This window comes from Brachyistius frenatus, unplaced genomic scaffold (assembly GCF_029030835.1).
Source record: "Brachyistius frenatus isolate BFR_SWC_R1_liver_20210118 unplaced genomic scaffold, ASM2903083v1 Contig_353, whole genome shotgun sequence".
NCBI classification, from domain to species: Eukaryota; Metazoa; Chordata; class Actinopteri; family Embiotocidae; genus Brachyistius; species Brachyistius frenatus.
The window spans coordinates 197,894-217,500 of NW_027210952.1; the positions used below are offsets into that span (position 1 = coordinate 197,894).

General features: G+C 47.0%; 4 protein-coding genes and 2 non-coding genes across 7 annotated transcripts in view; 2 read left to right on the forward strand and 4 right to left on the reverse strand.

The window, feature by feature from the left end:
* The first annotated feature begins 1,918 nt into the window (after positions 1-1,918).
* On the forward strand, positions 1,919-5,822 carry LOC138636105 (ribonucleoside-diphosphate reductase subunit M2). The gene is made up of 10 exons (XM_069723952.1): positions 1,919-2,423; positions 2,617-2,685; positions 3,018-3,164; positions 3,242-3,358; positions 3,465-3,598; positions 4,049-4,143; positions 4,375-4,508; positions 4,592-4,696; positions 4,797-4,910; positions 5,454-5,822. The coding sequence occupies exons 1-10, from the start codon at positions 2,334-2,336 to the stop codon at positions 5,604-5,606; spliced, it is 1,158 nt and encodes a 385-aa protein (XP_069580053.1). The 5' UTR covers positions 1,919-2,333; the 3' UTR covers positions 5,607-5,822.
* On the forward strand, positions 4,980-5,116 carry LOC138636112 (small nucleolar RNA SNORD94). Its single transcript, XR_011312231.1, has one exon. It is a non-coding gene; the product is annotated as a small nucleolar RNA SNORD94 (small nucleolar RNA).
* Positions 5,822-9,703, reverse strand: LOC138636107 (galectin-8-like). Its single transcript, XM_069723955.1, has 9 exons — positions 9,606-9,703; positions 8,907-8,995; positions 8,148-8,355; positions 7,887-8,009; positions 7,741-7,791; positions 7,157-7,183; positions 6,858-6,946; positions 6,182-6,347; positions 5,822-6,107 (listed from the first exon to the last, which is right to left on the reverse strand). The coding sequence occupies exons 1-9, from the start codon at positions 9,642-9,644 to the stop codon at positions 5,958-5,960; spliced, it is 942 nt and encodes a 313-aa protein (XP_069580056.1). The 5' UTR covers positions 9,645-9,703; the 3' UTR covers positions 5,822-5,957.
* Positions 9,704-10,302: 599 nt separating this feature from the next.
* On the reverse strand, positions 10,303-14,286 carry LOC138636109 (ribonucleoside-diphosphate reductase subunit M2-like). The gene is made up of 10 exons (XM_069723957.1): positions 13,652-14,286; positions 13,414-13,482; positions 12,935-13,081; positions 12,741-12,857; positions 12,501-12,634; positions 11,978-12,072; positions 11,613-11,746; positions 11,425-11,529; positions 11,211-11,324; positions 10,303-10,704 (listed from the first exon to the last, which is right to left on the reverse strand). Exons 1-10 carry the CDS (start codon positions 13,991-13,993, stop codon positions 10,552-10,554), a joined length of 1,410 nt encoding a protein of 469 aa, XP_069580058.1. The 5' UTR covers positions 13,994-14,286; the 3' UTR covers positions 10,303-10,551.
* Positions 11,005-11,141, reverse strand: LOC138636113 (small nucleolar RNA SNORD94). Its single transcript, XR_011312232.1, has one exon. It is a non-coding gene; the product is annotated as a small nucleolar RNA SNORD94 (small nucleolar RNA).
* A 3,074-nt stretch (positions 14,287-17,360) lies between the features above and the next one.
* LOC138636106 (Krueppel-like factor 11) overlaps positions 17,361-19,607 on the reverse strand; it is a 7,844-nt gene continuing 5,597 nt past the window's right edge. For both annotated transcript variants that reach the window (XM_069723954.1, XM_069723953.1), the window contains exons 3-4: positions 19,020-19,607; positions 17,361-18,437 (exon numbers count right to left, since the gene is read on the reverse strand). The exon at positions 19,020-19,607 is cut by the window's right edge and continues 223 nt beyond it. In XM_069723954.1, coding sequence (XP_069580055.1) covers positions 18,142-18,437; positions 19,020-19,607 — 884 coding nt within the window. In that variant the 3' untranslated portion in view covers positions 17,361-18,141. The remainder of the gene's footprint in view (positions 18,438-19,019) is intronic.

Below are 19,607 nucleotides of genomic sequence, written 5' to 3' on the forward strand. Positions count from 1 at the left end.
TATCAGGAATGATCTCCTGTATCTGGAATGATCTCCTGTATCTGGAATGATCTCCTGTATCAGGAATGATCTCCTGTATCAGGAATGATCTCCTGTATCAGGAATGATCTCCTGTATCAGGAATGATCTCCTGTATCTGGAATGATCTCCTGTATCTGTCCTTGTGACAGCAGCTGGAGGAATCTTTCAGAGAAAGTGCTCCTCTGTCCCTGCAGCAGGTGGAGAGGGTGGTCAGGATGATCCAATATGGATAATTATCAGCTGCATCATAAAGATATCAGTATTTAATCAGATTTATTGTCCAACAAGGAAATCAAAATTCTAAGAAGTTGATGCAGTCTGCAAAACCAACAGATCAGCTTCACTCCATTATTCATTATTGTTCCATTAATCTGTCAAATATAATGATGTCATCAAATGTAACACAGACACATTCATGTTTTTCTATCTTTGTGAGGACATTAATTAATGCAGCAACCAACCGTGACGTCACCTGTCGGTTTGTGAAGCCTCCAGTCTGACATTTCAGCTGTCGCCATCTTTGGAGTCAGAGGTGACCATATTTGGACGTGCTGGGGAGGAGCAAGTGGACACTATGCCCCGCCCACCTAGAGCAGAAAACCTGACTGGTGCCCATTAAACATGTTTGAGTCCTAATATCTGATGAATCTGAAGGAGGGAGTTCATCTCATGTCACCATAATGACTTAAGATCTGCTGACTTTGTATTTCAGGAGAACTTGATGCTTTTTGAATGGGAGTCTATTGGAGACAGATGGTTTTTGGAGCCCCTAGTGGCCCGTAGAGGAATTTCACTTCATGGCTTCACTTTTCAGACCCAGAGAACAGTTTTCTAATCAGTCTGTGGTTTTCCTTCGATATCTATTCCACTTAGAGTTTTAAGACGTCCTTAAAAAAACACAAAAAACAAGTAATTTAACTCTTCTGCTGCGGATGTATTAAAAATTAGCGGGACGACTGGCTTTACAAATAATTCTTGTAATTGTTGGATTTTAATTATAGAGCGTTTCTATCTTTTGTCTAACTTTTTACTAAATTATTATTATTGTAAACCATAATAAATACGTTGATATTTTAATTGGACAGAAACGTAAATTCTAATGAACTGAACATATAACGTTTTTAAAAACAAGCAATTTCAGAAGTAAAAACCAAAGTTTTTTGTAAATGCTCTGCACCCACTGCACCTTTAACATGTAATGAATGGCATTGTATTTCATCGGTGTGAATGGAGAAAGAGACATATCTACTGTGATGTAAAAATGCTGCAAAATGTTCAAGTGGTAACAAATAATAATAATTAAATAAATTAAAAAAATTAAGTAAACCAAACAAAAATGACAAAACCTTCAGACAAAAACAGACAACAAGCAAGATTAAAAACAAACATTATTAATTAAATTAAAGAGACAAACAGTCCTCCTCGGAGCAACCACCAGCAACAGGCATCAAAATAAAAACCAAAAAAGAAAAGACACTGAAATCATGACAAGAGGCAGTAAAACACCGAGATGGATCCGGTGGCACAAGTACGGGAGGTACGGACAATCTGGGTGTCAGAAACAGTTGGCTGACCTCGACAGACTCCACCGACTCGAACTCCTTTCATACCATGATATTAATGTTTATATGATACTAATGTTTATATGATATTAATGTTTATATTATTAATGTTTATATGATACTAATTTTTATGATATTAATGTTCATATGATATTCATGTTTATATATTATTAATGTTTACATGATATTAATGTTTATATGATACTAATGTTTATATGATACTTCCGGTCGTTTAAATGCAGTTTTAACGAGCTCTTTACGACCTAATTATTTCAAGTGAGTTTACGTGAGTAATGTCGTCATGATTTTTAACGTTAAGTTAATATTTTAGAGTTGAATCGTTTCCAATGTTCCTAAATGTGCTCTTTAGTTGAGCCCTGTCGTGTTTCTGAAGCGCTTTGTTTCCGTGGTTGTGTAACACCGGTTGGTCCGTTGGAGAACAGGCTCAAACAAAGCGCTTTGGATTTCCCGCAGTCGGTTTGGAGTCACGTGAGCGCGACTCTACAAGCTGATTGGCTCCAATGCAGCGTCACTTTAAAGGGACGGCGCGAGCTGCGTTCCTATTGGCCCGCTGCGTTCTAAGCGCCAATATTTCAATAAAAAGGTCGCGCGGGCTGCAGAAACCGCTTCAGTCTGCTCTCCGTCTGTTTGCTGCTCGACACTTTAACTTCTTGCTGCTTTTATTTTTACTTCTTTCTGCTTTTTACTTTCTTCTTTTTATTGTGTGCGCGTGAACCACAGGAAGTAACGATGCTGTCTGCTCGCGCTCCTTTCTCCGTGAAGAACGAGAACACCGTCAGCAGTCAGATGAGCAACATGGCGCTGGACAAAGAGAACACGGTGAGGGACACGGGGACACGGTCCGTCAGAGACACGGGGACACGGTCCGTCAGAGACACGGGGACACGGTCCGTCAGAGACACGGGGACACGGTCTCACGAGCTCTGACTCACGTGACGTCAGCGACTCCGCGCGACGTGACGCTGATGTCCTGATGTCTCTTTGTCTCCTGATGTCTCTTTGTCTCCTGCAGCCTCCGAGCCTGAACACCAGCCGCGTCCTGGCGTCCAGAACCGCGCGGAGAATCTTCGGAGAAGCTGCGGTGAGTGTCCCCGAGACATCCAGGCTGTCCTGCCGGTGTTACGTTCACGGACGCCGCTACTTGTCGGTGATTGTGGTTATGGCGCCAACAGCCCGCTGTCGGTGTGTGACGTCACTGATCGATTATCTCGTGATCAGGACATTATTGACGTGTTGGTATCAAAACAAAGTGTTTTTATATGTAATAAAGTTTTTCATTTTAAGTCTCTTGAGGTTTTGATGCCGTCTTCAGGAAACTCTGGCGGACATCTTTGATCAGATCAATAATAACGATCGTTAGCAGGAAGTGACGCTCCTGAGTCGCGTGGACTTCATGACGTCGTTGTGTTTCAGCCCAAAGCCGTGAAGAAGAGCTCGGTGGAGGAAGAGGAGCCGCTGCTGAAGGACAACCCCCGTCGCTTCGTCATCTTCCCCATCCAGTACCACGACATCTGGCAGATGTACAAGAAGGCCGAGGCGTCCTTCTGGACGGCGGAGGAGGTGGGCGGAGCCTCCGACGGGTGTTACAAAGAGCGTGGTGCCGGCCGACGTGGCGTTAACGTGTCCCGTGTGCGCAGGTGGATCTGTCCAAGGACGTGCAGCACTGGGAGACGCTGAAGGACGACGAGAGGTACTTCATCTCCCACGTGTTGGCCTTCTTCGCCGCCAGCGACGGCATCGTCAACGAGAACCTGGTGAGGACCGAGCCGCTCGGGTTCTGGGTCCGGGGTCGGCCCGAGGTCCGCCGTCACGTCCTTCGGGTCCGTTCGTTAAACTGTCGTTCCTCTCTCCGACCGCCAGGTGGAGCGCTTCACGCAGGAAGTGCAGGTGACGGAGGCCAGGTGTTTCTATGGTTTCCAGATCGCCATGGAGAACATCCACTCTGAGATGTACAGCCTGCTGATCAACACCTACATCAAGGAGCCCAAAGAGAGGTGAGCTGGTCTGTCCTGGTCTCTGTCCAGGTCTCTGTCCTGGTCTCTGTCCTGGTCTCTGTCCAGGTCTCTGTCCTGGTCTCTGTCCAGGTCTCTGTCCTGGTCTCTGTCCTGGTCTCTGTGGTCTCTGTCCTGGTCTCTGTCGGTCTGTCCTGGTCTCTGTGGTCTCTGTCTGTCCTGGTCTCTGTCCAGGTCTCTGTGGTCTCTGTCTGTCCTGGTCTCTGTCCAGGTCTCTGTCCTGGTCTCTGTCCTGGTCTCTGTCCAGGTCTCTGTGGTCTCTGTCCTGGTCTCTGTCCTGGTCTCTGGTCTCTGGTCTCTGTCTGTCCAGGTCTCTGTGGTCTCTGTCCTGGTCTCTGTCCAGGTCTCTGTGGTCTCTGTCCAGGTCTCTGTTGTCTCTGTCGGTCTGTCCCGGTCTCTGTTGTGTCTGACGGTGCGTTCACTGACCCTCAGAGAATACCTGTTCAACGCCATTGAGACTCTCCCGTGTGTGAAGAAGAAGGCCGACTGGGCGATCAACTGGATCGGCAACAAGAAAGCTGCCTTCGGTAAACTGAAGCTGATCGAGTTGATCTTATTGATCTTATTGATTTTATTGATCTTGTTGATCTTATTGATGTTATTGATCTTGTTGATCTTATTGATCTTATTGATGTTATTGATCTTATTGATCTTGTTGATCTTATTGATCTTATTGATATCGATCTTATTGATGTTATTGATCTTATTGATGTTGATTTTAGTGATTTTATTGATCGTGTTCGTCTGTCAATCACCAGGAGAGCGCGTCGTGGCCTTCGCCGCCGTGGAGGGAATCTTCTTCTCCGGTTCGTTCGCTTCGATCTTCTGGCTGAAGAAGAGAGGCTTGATGCCCGGCCTGACCTTCTCCAACGAGCTCATCAGCAGAGACGAGGTGACGACGGACGACCGATCCGGACCCCGTGAGGTTGACGTGAAGCGGCAGATCGTTGACGTTATTGTGCGTGTTGCCTTCAGGGTCTCCACTGTGACTTCGCCTGTCTGATGTTCAAACACCTGCTGAACAAACCGTCCTCAGAAACCGTCCTCAGCATCATCAAGGACGCCGTCGAGATCGAGCAGGTGGGTCGAAGTGCGGGTCGTCACGAGTCGCTGCTCCGGGTGACCCGAGTCTAATGGGGTCTGTCTCTGTCTCTCTCTCCGTCTCCGTCTCCGTCTCCAGGAGTTCCTGACGGATGCTCTGCCGGTGAAGCTGATCGGGATGAACTGTGATCTGATGAAGCGCTACATCGAGTTCGTCGCCGACAGACTGCTGCTGGAGCTCGGCTTCACCAAGGTAACGGCACCGCCGGGGACCGGAACTCCGGGTCAGAACCGGAACTGGGCGGAGTCGTCCGGGCCGCAGGCGGTGATGATGAGCGGCGCAGGGGTACGGACCTCAGCCGGTGATGGGGGCTGAGTGCTGCTGCCGACTCCGATCGGAGGACGAGTGGTTCGCTGACGGAGCAGCAGCAGCACGACACAGACGCCTGACTGAACTCACCTGTGGCCGGAGGGGGCGGGGTCACACCGGGAAACTAAGGGGGCGGGGTCACACCTGGAAACTAAGGGGCGGGGCCACACCTGGCAACTAAGGGGGCGGGGTCACACCTGGCAGCTAAGGGGCGGGGCCACACCTGGCAACTAAGGGGGCGGGGTCACCACCTTGAGGTTGACTTATTCTATATTTTTAAACTCACCTCTGGTGAACCCAGCAGCTTTATATCGGTTCTAGGACACACGGACATTTTATTTCTGTAGGACGTCATTTGAAGAAGTTCAGCTGAGATCCTGGTGTGTGTGTGTGTGTGTGTGTGTGTGTGTGTGTGTTCCTCTGCAGATCTACCGGGTGGAGAACCCCTTCGACTTCATGGAGAACATCTCTCTGGAGGGAAAGACCAACTTCTTTGAGAAGCGTGTTGGTGAGTACCAGAGGATGGGCGTGATGTCCGGCACCACGGACAGCACCTTCAGACTGGACGCCGACTTCTGAACCCGCGTGGCTCCGCCCCTCAAACACTTCAACTCTCCGTTTCACTGCACAGGGACAACAACAGGACTCTAACCCTGAAGTGATGCTACCTCTGTCCCAGTGCATGCTGGGAGTCTTTGTAAATAGACTAAAACCTGTTTTGTTCCCTGCTTTTTGTAATAAACTCCAGATTTATATTTAGATTTGTTAGATTGTTACATATGTACAGATTTGTAGTGCTGCGTTTATTTAGTTTGTTCACATCCACGTGATGAAACCAAGTCGAGGCTTCAAAGTGCATCAACAGGATAAAATACTTTAAAGACAAGTGGTGATTCCTGTCTGACGTGTTAAAAACAAAGAAGACACGGTTCAGAGGACCTTGACGTCCAGCAGCGAGACGTCTCCCAGCACCTCCACCTGGTCCAGCAGCGTCAGGTCCTGGACTCGGTGCTTGTAGTCGAGCTGGTGGAGGCCGTTGACGGCGACCCTGAAGGACTTGGCGTCGCACAGGATGATCATCTGCAGGTTAAAGGGACACGTCGCGGTTTCCAGAGCGGAAAGTCTGAACGGGTACGCGGGGGGTCAAAGGTTACCTCAAAATATTGTCCAGAAGCGAAGGGGAAGGAGGCCAGCTGCGTCTCCTCGGGGCCCCAGCACTCGGACAGGAAGGAGTTCCTGACGAAGACCTCTTTCTTCAGACGAGGGTTGAGATGAAAAGCGATGTCGCTGCCGCTCGACCCTCGTAGGTTCACACAGAAACTGAGGAAGTGAAGGAAACGTGATGTCATCGATAATCCACCGACACACTTCAATTTATAGAGTATCGAAGAGGAATCACATTAAACGGCTAAAATAAATATTGAAAAAGATTTTTTGTTTGTTCTTTTTCTTTTGTTTCATTTGATCAAATTTGAGTATAAACAAAGTGTAACATGTCGTTTAAAAAAAGTATTATTATAGTTTTTGTCTGTATCATAGTATAAAATGTTAAAAACAAAAATAGTACAGATGTTGTCTAAAACAAAAAGTCATGACATCGTAGTTTTACAGCCAGCTGTCAGGATGAACGAGGCGACGCCCACCAACCAAACTTCCATTTTTACAGCATTTAAGAAAAACAATATTTTCTGTTAATGTTGGAAAAATACTTTCAGTTTTTTGTCTCAAGTTTCAAATTTAGTTTTTCTACTTCTTAAAGTCTTTGGGGTTTTTCTATTGGACGACACTGAACAGGATCAAAGCGCCGATGACATCACTGGTGGCACTCACCTGTGTGCGTTCTGATTGGTCTGTCCTCTGACGGCGACGCTGCGTCCGACGTTCAGTCCTTTCACCAGCTGCCCTCTGAAGGGAACGCTCTGCAGGAAACAGGAAGTCATCACACCTTACAAAATAAGACTCGAAGAACTGCATTGATTGATCAATAAACTGTGATCAGCTGATGGCGGTGCAGCGACGGTCACGTGACGAACTATTAAAATACAAAATCAGAGTGAAACAGTCTGAGCTTCTAATTAAATTAGAATTTAATCAATACAGTGATCGGATGTGACATCATAAAAACTCACCAGGTCACCTGACAAGGAGACGATCGGCTGCAGGAGGAAGAAGAGGAGCACGTTATCGTTTAATAAACAGGTAGAAACACTTCCAGCTCACTGGTTGAAAATAAAATCAATAAAAAGAGATTTTTTTTTTTTTTCATTTTCTAAAATATTAATGAAGTTATCTCAAACTGTGGGAATTAAAAAAAACAACAATGCAATTCAATCCAATCCAACCTGTCAATCAAACAGACACGCCCCCAAAAACAGGTCTTCTTGAATCTTCTTTTCTAATGAATGAGGGATTATTTTCAGATGGACCTCCAGAAAACTAAGAAGAAGGAGTGACTTTAGCTAACAACACCGAGATAACTGATGGACACATTTGATTCACTTTGGATTTGATGAGAGAAGTTGAATGGGAGTCTATGGAGCCGGAGGCTTTTTGGAGCCGACCTCTAGTGGCACTCGCTGGTATTGCAGCTGAAGACACTTCTGGATCAGAACCATTTTACAGACCTGAAGCTACGAACTCTTTTAGAAACAGTCTGTGGTGGAAACAAACAAAAAGAAACGAACGTGATTCAGCTTGCGAGTTTTATAATTACATTCATTCCTGCGTCCTGATTGGTCCGACTGGCAGCAGGCGAGACGGCAATCTTAGAAAACAACACAACGTTAAAAAAAAGTTAAGTCTCCTTCCTGCATGAACCGTTTCCGTCGGACACCGCCGGAGCGATCGGGGCGGACTCACCGGGCTCGGCGGGACGACGCCCACAGCTTGAACTTTGACCTTTCCCGATATGCAGATGGTGTCGACGCGGCCGATCTCCACTCGGTATTTGAACTCCAACACGTGAACTCCGTTCACGGCCACCTGAGGAAAAACAAACAAACACATGTTCAGGTGCAGAAATGATTTCCGGAGGAAGTTGGAGGTCGTTTTGTTTTCTTGATGGTAAACTCGATTCTTGATTCTTGTGATCGTTCTCACCGTCACGTTGGGGTTCCTCACCTTGAACTGGTCTTTGAGGATGAGGATGATGAGCTCGAACACGGTGCCGGCCGCGAAGGGCATCTTCTTCCAGATCTCCTCTCGGCCCCAGCGCTCCTTCTGCAGCGCGTTGCAGACGATGCAGGACTTCAGCAGCCTCGGGTTGAAGTGGAACGCCACGTCGGCCCGCGGCTTCACGCTGCTGCCGCACATAAAGTCCACCTGGAACCTGGGAGACGGCGCAGAGGGCGACAGAGCGCTCAGACCTCAACGCAGGAACGCACGGGGAAACAACAACAACAACAACAACAACAACAACAACAAAACGCAGTTCGAACGTCTTCCAGTCACGAACGCCTCGAAGGAATTTAACACGAGGTAAAATGATCCGGATCAGATTTATCGGGTCAAAGGTCGCCGTGACCGCAACCCAGCCCATTTTCACGGTCAGATCTTCTCAGGAAGTTCTGGAGGCACAAACGTTCACTTGGACTCAGACCATGAAATGATTTGATCTCTGGTGGTCAAAAGGTCAGAGGTCACGTTCACCGTGTCCTCCATGATTTGTGAACGCGACATCTCAGGAATTTCTTGAGATGTTCTTCAAATTTGAGCACAAACATTGACTTGGACTCACGGATGAATATTTTTGATTTATTTATTTTGTTGTATTTATTTATTTTTGATCCTCTATGGATCTTTTTCCACCGTTTCCTGACGTTCTTCAGACAAACGACTCATCGTGATTGAGGAGAACACTGAACAATGGATGAAGTTCACCTGTCGGCGTCGGACGGCACCGAGCCCTGGACCAGGACCATCTCCCCCGGCGACAGGCCGCCCAGGATCGTCCCGGCGAAGGGAACCGACTGCGGACACAAACACCAGGAACACCTCGTGACCAAACGGAACATCTGGAAACATCTGGCAGGGGCTAAAATGTTTAATTTCTGCTGAACTGCTCAGTGGGAAGAAAACCAACCTGAATTTGAAGCGCTGTGTCTGAATCTCGCCGAAATCCATTACAATTAATCGATTTTCACATTTGTTTCGCGTTTGTTTCACCCAGAAAAGGAGGAAATGACGCAGGTCGGTGTTCAGACGAGTGTTTAGTTCGGCCGAAATAAAACATCCAACAGCCATCAAATCCTCCAGACGGAAAGAAAATCTGAATTTCAAACCGGATGTTCTGAAGCGAGCGACCGGAACCCGAAGGCGTTTTAAAATACTTGTTGACATGAAGTTATTTGGTGGCTGAGCTTCATGCCGAATTCACCAGGAGCTCCACCACACGGACTAAAAGACTTTAAACATTCAGTAACGTGAAGTTTCACTTCACCTACTCGTTTGATTCAAAGACGTTAGCTGAAGATGCTAGCTCCTCCGCTACCGAACAAACATCGATTAATAATCGATTTAACATCAACAGCGCCGGAAAACAGCTGACGACGATCAAGACGAACACTCGGAGCATCTTACCGGGTTGGAAAACGTCTGTCTCGGGCTCGAAGTCGACATTTTGGGCGCAGAGCGAACTTCAACGGACGTCTATTGACTGTTTACTTCCTGGTCTGACGTCACCACGGCTCATGTTTCCGGGATGAGACGGACGCGTCAGATCAAATGATTCAGATCAAACGATTCAGATCAAATGATTCAGATCAAACGAGTCATTAACACGAAGGAACCTTTTTACAGCCGGAAAACGTATTTATATTTACCTCAAGATTCACATAAAAAGTTTTTAGTTTCTTCTCCGTTTAAGATTTTCTTTTATGAAAAGATTGTGTTCCGGTGTGGTGACGTCACTGTCCTGACCTCCAGGGACTGTGGAGGTTTGGTCAGTCTCGTGCTTCCAATAATGATTGATTGACATCCACCCAGTTTCCCAGAATGAAGACAGTCAGACTTCACGAGTTCAATTACAGCTGATCATAAAAAAATCCTTCACTACTTTAATCAGATGATAAATTACAGTAAATGTTTGTTTGTAAATAAAGTATGTCAGCTGATCAACGATCACAACAGTTCAAAATTCAAATGAACCTCATCGAAGCACCTTATCAATATGTTCTAATCAATCTGAAGTTTTCAGGTGAAAAGCAAGAAAATATGATTTTAAATCATTTAATTTATTTAAAATTCAAATATGGGTGTTTTAAAAGATCTCAGAAGGTTTTTGAAAAATTTTACATAAATTTATTAATTTACAAAACAAAAAAAACTCAAAACTGCACAAAACATTGAACTGATAAAAAAACACATATTCTGTACAAAAAGAAATCCGGAGTTCTGATCCGTTTTCATGAACAGAACCCGGGACTGCAGTCTCTCTTCCCGTCTGCACTCTGATTTGCCGAGCGGTCCTGTTTCCTGTGTGCCGATTGGCCGAGCGGTCCGGTGAAGTGGGCGGAGCCACGCGGGTTCAGAAGTCGGCGTCCAGTCTGAAGGTGCTGTCCGTGGTGCCGGACATCACGCCCATCCTCTGGTACTCACCAACACGCTTCTCAAAGAAGTTGGTCTTTCCCTCCAGAGAGATGTTCTCCATGAAGTCGAAGGGGTTCTCCACCCGGTAGATCTGCAGAGGAACACACACACACACACACACACACACACACACACACACACACACACACACACACACACACACACACACACACACAGCTCAGGATCTCAGCTGAACTTCTTCAAATGACGTCCTACAGAAATAAAACGTCCGTGTGTCCTAGAACCGATATAAAGCTGCTGGGTTCACCAGAGGTGAGTTTAAAAATATAGAATAAGTCAACCTCAAGGTGGTGACCCCGCCCCCTTAGTTTCCCGGTGTGGCCCCGCCCCCTTATTTGCCAGGTGTGACCCCGCCCCCTCCGGCCACAGGTGAGTTCAGTCAGGCGTCTGTGTCGTGCTGCTGCTGCTCCGTCAGCGAACCACTCGTCCTCCGATCGGAGTCGGCAGCAGCACTCAGCCCCCATCACCGGCTGAGGTCCGTACCCCTGCGCCGCTCATCATCACCGCCTGCGGCCCGGACGACTCCGCCCAGTTCCGGTTCTGACCCGGAGTTCCGGTCCCCGGCGGTGCCGTTACCTTGGTGAAGCCGAGCTCCAGCAGCAGTCTGTCGGCGACGAACTCGATGTAGCGCTTCATCAGATCACAGTTCATCCCGATCAGCTTCACCGGCAGAGCATCCGTCAGGAACTCCTGGAGACGGAGACGGAGACGGAGAGAGAGACAGAGACAGACCCCATTAGACTCGGGTCACCCGGAGCAGCGACTCGTGACGACCCGCACTTCGACCCACCTGCTCGATCTCGACGGCGTCCTTGATGATGCTGAGGACGGTTTCTGAGGACGGTTTGTTCAGCAGGTGTTTGAACATCAGACAGGCGAAGTCACAGTGGAGACCCTGAAGGCAACACGCACAATAACGTCAACGATCTGCCGCTTCACGTCAACCTCACGGGGTCCGGATCGGTCGTCCGTCGTCACCTCGTCTCTGCTGATGAGCTCGTTGGAGAAGGTCAGGCCGGGCATCAAGCCTCTCTTCTTCAGCCAGAAGATCGAAGCGAACGAACCGGAGAAGAAGATTCCCTCCACGGCGGCGAAGGCCACAACGCGCTCTCCTGGTGATTGACAGACGAACACGATCAATAAAATCACTAAAATCAACATCAATAAGATCAATAACATCAATAAGATCGATATCAATAAGATCAATAAGATCAACAAGATCAATAAGATCAATAACATCAATAAGATCAATAAGATCAACAAGATCAATAACATCAATAAGATCAACAAGATCAATAAAATCAATAAGATCAATAAGATCAACTCGATCAGCTTCAGTTTACCGAAGGCAGCTTTCTTGTTGCCGATCCAGTTGATCGCCCAGTCGGCCTTCTTCTTCACACACGGGAGAGTCTCAATGGCGTTGAACAGGTATTCTCTGAGGGTCAGTGAACGCACCGTCAGACACAACAGAGACCGGGACAGACAGACAGAGACACACAGACAGAGACCGGGACAGAGACCACAGAGACCTGGACAGAGACAGAGACCACAGGACTGGACAGACCAGAGACAGAGACCAGGGACAGACAGAGACACAGAGACTGGACAGAGACCAGGACAGAGACCAGGACAGAGACCTGGACAGAGACCAGGACAGACAGAGACCACAGAGACCTGGACAGAGACCAGGACAGACAGAGACCACAGAGACCAGGACAGACCGACAGAGACCAGGACAGAGACCACAGAGACCAGGACAGAGACCAGGACAGAGACCTGGACAGAGACCAGGACAGAGACCACAGAGACCTGGACAGAGACCAGGACAGAGACCTGGACAGAGACCAGGACAGACCAGCTCACCTCTCTTTGGGCTCCTTGATGTAGGTGTTGATCAGCAGGCTGTACATCTCAGAGTGGATGTTCTCCATGGCGATCTGGAAACCATAGAAACACCTGGCCTCCGTCACCTGCACTTCCTGCGTGAAGCGCTCCACCTGGCGGTCGGAGAGAGGAACGACAGTTTAACGAACGGACCCGAAGGACGTGACGGCGGACCTCGGGCCGACCCCGGACCCAGAACCCGAGCGGCTCGGTCCTCACCAGGTTCTCGTTGACGATGCCGTCGCTGGCGGCGAAGAAGGCCAACACGTGGGAGATGAAGTACCTCTCGTCGTCCTTCAGCGTCTCCCAGTGCTGCACGTCCTTGGACAGATCCACCTGCGCACACGGGACACGTTAACGCCACGTCGGCCGGCACCACGCTCTTTGTAACACCCGTCGGAGGCTCCGCCCACCTCCTCCGCCGTCCAGAAGGACGCCTCGGCCTTCTTGTACATCTGCCAGATGTCGTGGTACTGGATGGGGAAGATGACGAAGCGACGGGGGTTGTCCTTCAGCAGCGGCTCCTCTTCCTCCACCGAGCTCTTCTTCACGGCTTTGGGCTGAAACACAACGACGTCATGAAGTCCACGCGACTCAGGAGCGTCACTTCCTGCTAACGATCGTTATTATTGATCTGATCAAAGATGTCCGCCAGAGTTTCCTGAAGACGGCATCAAAACCTCAAGAGACTTAAAATGAAAAACTTTATTACATATAAAAACACTTTGTTTTGATACCAACACGTCAATAATGTCCTGATCACGAGATAATCGATCAGTGACGTCACACACCGACAGCGGGCTGTTGGCGCCATAACCACAATCACCGACAAGTAGCGGCGTCCGTGAACGTAACACCGGCAGGACAGCCTGGATGTCTCGGGGACACTCACCGCAGCTTCTCCGAAGATTCTCCGCGCGGTTCTGGACGCCAGGACGCGGCTGGTGTTCAGGCTCGGAGGCTGCAGGAGACAAAGAGACATCAGGAGACAAAGAGACATCAGGACATCAGCGTCACGTCGCGCGGAGCCGCTGACGTCACGTGAGTCAGAGCTCGTGAGACCGTGTCCCCGTGTCTCTGACGGACCGTGTCCCCGTGTCTCTGACGGACCGTGTCCCCGTGTCCCTCACCGTGTTCTCTTTGTCCAGCGCCATGTTGCTCATCTGACTGCTGACGGTGTTCTCGTTCTTCACGGAGAAAGGAGCGCGAGCAGACAGCATCGTTACTTCCTGTGGTTCACGCGCACACAATAAAAAGAAGAAAGTAAAAAGCAGAAAGAAGTAAAAATAAAAAGCAGAAAGAAGTAAAAATAAAAGCAGCAAGAAGTTAAAGTGTCGAGCAGCAAACAGACGGAGAGCAGACTGAAGCGGTTTCTGCAGCCCGCGCGACCTTTTTATTGAAATATTGGCGCTTAGAACGCAGCGGGCCAATAGGAACGCAGCTCGCGCCGTCCCTTTAAAGTGACGCTGCATTGGAGCCAATCAGCTTGTAGAGTCGCGCTCACGTGACTCCAAACCGACTGCGGGAAATCCAAAGCGCTTTGTTTGAGCCTGTTCTCCAACGGACCAACCGGTGTTACACAACCACGGAAACAAAGCGCTTCAGAAACACGACAGGGCTCAACTAAAGAGCACATTTAGGAACATTGGAAACGATTCAACTCTAAAATATGAACTTAACGTTAAAAATCATGACGACATTACTCACGTAAACTCACTTGAAATAATTAGGTCGTAAAGAGCTCGTTAAAACTGCATTTAAACGACCGGAAGTATCATATAAACATTAGTATCATATAAACATTAATATCATGTAAACATTAATAATATATAAACATGAATATCATATGAACATTAATATCATATAAACATTAATATCATATAAAAATTAGTATCATATAAACATTAATAATATAAACATTAATATCATATAAACATTAGTATCATATAAACATTAATAATATATAAACATGAATATCATATGAACATTAATATCATATGAACATTAATATCATGTAAACATTAATATCATATAAACATTAATAATATAAACATTAATATCATATAAACATTAGTATAATATAAACATTAGTATAATATAAACATTAGTATAATATAAACATGAATATCATGTCAACATTAATATCATATAAACATTAATAATATAAACATTAATATCATATAAACATTAGTATAATATAAACATTAGTATAATATAAACATGAATATCATGTCAACATTAATATATAAACTTAAAGTGGTCTGGATATATAATAAATGTTGTTTCCACTGTTTAAATTCCCTCAAACGGACTGTGCACATATTAACTGATAATAACCGGAAACGAGCATGTTTGTTTTCTGCTTTATTTCAGTGAACAACATCAACATGTTTTTACTCCAAGTCTTTATTTACAGCCCATAATAACCGTGAGATGGAGTTCACTCTATTCCCGCCGCGCTTTTGTTGTTGTTTACTTCCATATAAAGGCAATTTAGCGCCAACAAACAAATAAACCAACCCAAACATTGTGCTGTCTGCAGGAGATGTGTCGCGTGTTTCCATCAAGAACTCAATCCGACATCAGGGGTTGAAGAAAACAAGACGTGTTGTCGGGTTTACATTTGGCGCCACCTCGACAGAACAAACTCGGGTTTCAAGGCTGAATTCTCGTTGTTCTGTTTCCGGTCACCTGGGTGTGTTGTACCTTTTATCTGAGCGGGTTTCAGCCTCCGGAGGGAAAGTTTCGGCTTCATTTTCCCTCCAAAATCGGACGTTATTAAAAGGAGTTCTTCCCTCGCAGAGGACGACGTCGCTATAGCAACTGTTTCCGGGTTACTGCCCGGGGATGGTCCCGATTGGCTGCCCGGGAAGGTGACGACAGCACAAATAGACATGTTTCGCCCCCTGGCGGCCGGGATGGATGTTTTAGCAAATATATCACTGATTACGTTTAATACATGCAGTTTATAAATAAATTCAATAGATTGTGATTTAATATGTTTGAGTTATAAAATCAAAACAGATTTTTCTTTTGATACTTCACAATTTGTTATTTTAAATCAGCAGATTAATCAACAATGAAAATAATCACCCAGCATGCATCTGTAGAGCTATCACATAATGTTTTACTGTGATTACATTATTTGTAAGCTTTTACAATATTATCTCCATCCTTGTGTCAGTGGATTTCACAATAAAAGACAGGTTTGCACAATAAAGGGACTGTTGCCAGAAATATAGTGTAATAAACTGAAATCCAGACAGGAAGGGACTCGTTTCAGTAACATGAACCAGTCTTGTAACGTCTATAAATATTACATTATAAACTATTTAGATATTATAATATATTAACATATTTACACATAGAGCTGTAATATTGTTTACAATCTTTTTAAATTGAGCTGCAGTACCACCCGGCCGCCACACGGTGTTCCTGTTGCCCCGCTCACGTCGCCCCACCAGTGGACTCCACTGTTTTATTTATTTATTTATTTTTATTTATTTATTTTTATTCCTTTTCTTTGGCTCCTGCTGAATGTCGGTCAGTAAGGCAAGGGGGCGGAGCTTCCCGCCCGCCAATGGCGCGCCCCTCTCACGTTCCCGGCACAACGTCGTGCTCTCCCATTGGTCACGCCCCCTCGGCTGCTGCCCCGTGATTGGTGGACGGTTGTTACCGGGGCGGGGCGGAGGAGAGCCCCGCTGTCGTCGAGCAGAAGCTTCACAAACGGGACGATGTGCGTGTTTCTGCAATAACCTGCTCAGTTCAGGCTTTTTGTTTCACCGTGAAAAACTAAAACCTCTGAGAACAGAAACAATCACGACATTTTGAGGAGCGGATTGTCGTTCGTGGTTGTTTGTAACGTCTTTGATTTCACCACATCTTTACGAGGAGTTAGTCTTTTATAGACGTTTTACACGATCAAGCAGCTGATTATTAACAGTGGTGGAATAAGTACATTTATTTAAGAACTGTTAAGTACATTTAAAGTACTTAAATTGAACTTCAGCCTTTTAGTAAAACAATTCACAGGGAATAAACGGACACACAAAGGGAGTTAAAACAACAACAACAACAACAACAACAACAAAACCAATCCAGGTCATCTTCAAACAAGATTTAACACGACAAAGTTATAAAGTTTGTATTTTAATAAGTAAATGTTTGGATTTTCCAAGTGGATAGTTGTATAGATATTCTCTTTAAAAAAAAAGACAAAAAAAGAAATGCATTGTGGGAATTTTTGCTTATTTTCCGTGTTAAATTCAGCTGTAGTAATGTTAGTTCACCGTAGCTCAGTAACCCTTCTAATAGTGTTTTTACAGCTTGTCTGTGTCCACATTTTATAATTTACATGTTAATCAAGAAAGTTTTAAAGGTGTATTTTTCATCTTCAGACAAAGCTAGCGCTTAGCTGCCTCCAGACTGGATGCTAAGCTAAGCTAATTGTGTCCTCACCGCTGACTAATATCTTTGAACCCTCAAAATGTTCAGATGTTCCTTTAAGTCCCTGAACATGAGCGAACGCAGTTTACGATCAAGAGAAAACTAGTTAGCCTAGCTTTTCCACGCGAGCAATGAAATCCACCCAAACATAAAATCTCTAAATGTTTTCACTACTTCCCTGAACGTCGGAGAAACAACAAACCAACGCGGCTTTTCTCGTGGTAAAGTTTTTTATTATAAAAAGCCGTTATTTCTTCACTGGCGTTTACAGGCAAATGTTCAGAAACGGCATTATTCTGCTATACGCTGCAATTGTTAAGAATAACATTTAATAACATGAGGTATTTTCTTACTGGCTACACTATGGGCCAAATCAAGCTATAAAAACAGCACTTTTTCCTCAACAAATTTTTATTAAATAATAATAATAATAATAATAATAATGTGTAAAGCAAAGAGAGTAGGTAGTATCACAGTGATGAATACTGTCCACTGACATTTTTAAAATATCAATAACTCGTACTGTCAATAAATGCAGATTGGAATACACGTAACATTCATATAGATATCGATGTATTTACAGTATTTACAAGTCGGACAAATACAAAGAGGTCGGCTAGTAAGAGAAGCGCGGTACAGAGGCTTTGGCAAACAAGAAGAAAAATAAAAATAAGAGTGCATACATTTTTGCTAAATGTGACATGTACACGTGAAGTAAACATGAGTACACACGGAGAGAGAAAACAAAAACAAGCGAGATTTAATTTTTTTAAAATCCAGTGCAATGTCAGGTTTTTGTTGGTTTCTGTCCGTGGATGAGTAGCAGCCTGTCGCCTTCATGTCGTCCTCCTCCTCCTCTTCCTCTTCCTCTTCCTCTTCTTCTTCTTCCTCCTCCTCCTCCTCCTCCTCCTCCTTCTCCTCCTCCTCCTCCTCTGGCGAGTTTGTAGTTGGTGGGAATAAAATGTCCTGAGCAGGGCGGTGAAACTCCCGGCTATGTCGATTGTTCACCAGATCACAATTAACCCTTTTTAATCATTTGAACTATTGTGGCATGAAAAGTCCGTTGACTGGATTTGAAGGATCGGTGGGACGGCCGTCTCAACGAGGACTCTATCCCCCCCCCCCCCCCCCCCCCCCGGGGTCCTGAGTTGGCCCTGTGGGCTCCATGAGTCCGTTAGTTGGCGGCGGGGACCAGCACGCCGACAGGAAGGGCGGGGCCTCTGTTCGGGCCCTTCGCCGGCGCTCCTTTGCCGAGGTCGCGGGTCTCGGCGGGCCACGACGACGCCCTTTTGGTGGTCATGTGCCGCCGGGCGTGTTTGGTCAAGTGGTCGCTGCGCATGAAGCGCCGGTCGCACACGGTGCAGACAAACTTCTTCTCGCCGGTGTGCGTCCGGCGGTGGCGGGAGAGCTCGTCGGAGCGGGCGAACTTTTTGTCGCAGCCCTCCCAGTGACAGCTGAACGGCTTCTCACCTGCAGAGGACACGACACGAGTCACTTTATTTAATTATTCATGTGTCTTTAACATCATCTTTCAACAAACACCTAGTTTAATAACTGTAGGACAGATGATCGTCTGTGGTTAGTTCAGGGTCTGTAGGACAGATGAGCGTCTGTGGTTAGTTCAGGGTCTGTAGGACAGATGAGCGTCTGTAGTTAGTTCACTGACTGTAGGACAGATGAGCGTCTGTGGTTAGTTCAGGGTCTGTAGGACAGATGAGCGTCTGTAGTTAGTTCACTGACTGTAGGACAGATGAGCGTCTGTGGTTAGTTCAGGGTCTGTAGGACAGATGAGCGTCTGTGGTTAGTTCACTGACTGTAGGACAGATGATTGTGGTTAGTTCACTGTCTGTAGAACAGATGAGTGTGGTTAGTTCACTGTCCCTAGGACAGATGAGTGTCTGTGGTTAGTTCAGTGACTGTAGGACAGATGAACGTCTGTGGTTAGTTCAGGGTCTGTAGGACAGATGAGCGTCTGTAGTTAGTTCACTGACTGTAGGACAGATGAGCGTCTGTGGTTAGTTCACTGACTGTAGGACAGCTGGTGACTCGTACCTGTATGTGTGCGCAGGTGCGCCTTCAGATGGGAACTCTTGAAGTAGGTCTTCTTGCAGCCGGGGAACGTGCACACGTAGTTCCGCCTGCGGGAGAAGTCGGCCTGCGAAACGCCGCCGCTGCCTCCTGACGGCATGAAAACGGGAGCCGGCGCCAGGGGGAGGAGCTTGGTGTTGCCCAGGGTCATGACGGTCTGCGGGCCCTGCGGCGGCTGGGAGACGGCCGGCTGCGGCACCACGAACATCACGGTGCCCTGCGGCATGGCGGAGCCCACCAGCAGAGGCTGGGCGAAGCCGGAGGTCTGCGAATGGGGCAGGATGGGCTTGGGACCCCCCTGAGTCTGCACCTGAACCGGAGCCTGGACGAAGGCCGAGATCATCCCCGTCCGGCCGCTCAACGGGAACACCTGGCAGAGGACCTGAGAGGAGACCGCGGGGGAAGACAGCTGGCAGGAGTGAGGAGGAGACGTCAAGGAGGGAGGACAGGACGGGCTGTCGGGAGACGGAGGCGTCTCCGGGGTCGCCGGCCGAGGCGACGTGGAGGTTTCTGCCGGCTGGGTGGCCGGCGGAGGCGGAGGCAGGCTGAGGC

Excerpts from the sequence above, each read along its gene's own strand:
- LOC138636105 (XM_069723952.1), top strand. The coding sequence starts at position 2,334 with ATGCTGTCTGCTCGCGCTCCTTTCTCCGTGAAGAACGAGAACACCGTC. Across the intron at positions 2,424-2,616 it reads CGCTGGACAAAGAGAACACG|CCTCCGAGCCTGAACACCAG; the intron begins GTGAGGGACACG and ends TGTCTCCTGCAG. Across the intron at positions 4,144-4,374 it reads CAACAAGAAAGCTGCCTTCG|GAGAGCGCGTCGTGGCCTTC; the intron begins GTAAACTGAAGC and ends GTCAATCACCAG.
- LOC138636109 (XM_069723957.1), bottom strand. The coding sequence starts at position 13,993 with ATGCAGCGTCACTTTAAAGGGACGGCGCGAGCTGCGTTCCTATTGGCC. Across the intron at positions 11,530-11,612 it reads AGCTCATCAGCAGAGACGAG|GGTCTCCACTGTGACTTCGC; the intron begins GTGACGACGGAC and ends TGTTGCCTTCAG. Across the intron at positions 11,325-11,424 it reads ACGCCGTCGAGATCGAGCAG|GAGTTCCTGACGGATGCTCT; the intron begins GTGGGTCGAAGT and ends CTCCGTCTCCAG.
- LOC138636107 (XM_069723955.1), bottom strand. The coding sequence starts at position 9,644 with ATGTCGACTTCGAGCCCGAGACAGACGTTTTCCAACCCG. Across the intron at positions 8,356-8,906 it reads GTGCCGTCCGACGCCGACAG|GTTCCAGGTGGACTTTATGT; the intron begins GTGAACTTCATC and ends GCCGTCTCCCAG. Across the intron at positions 6,348-6,857 it reads ACCAATCAGAACGCACACAG|TTTCTGTGTGAACCTACGAG; the intron begins GTGAGTGCCACC and ends TCACTTCCTCAG.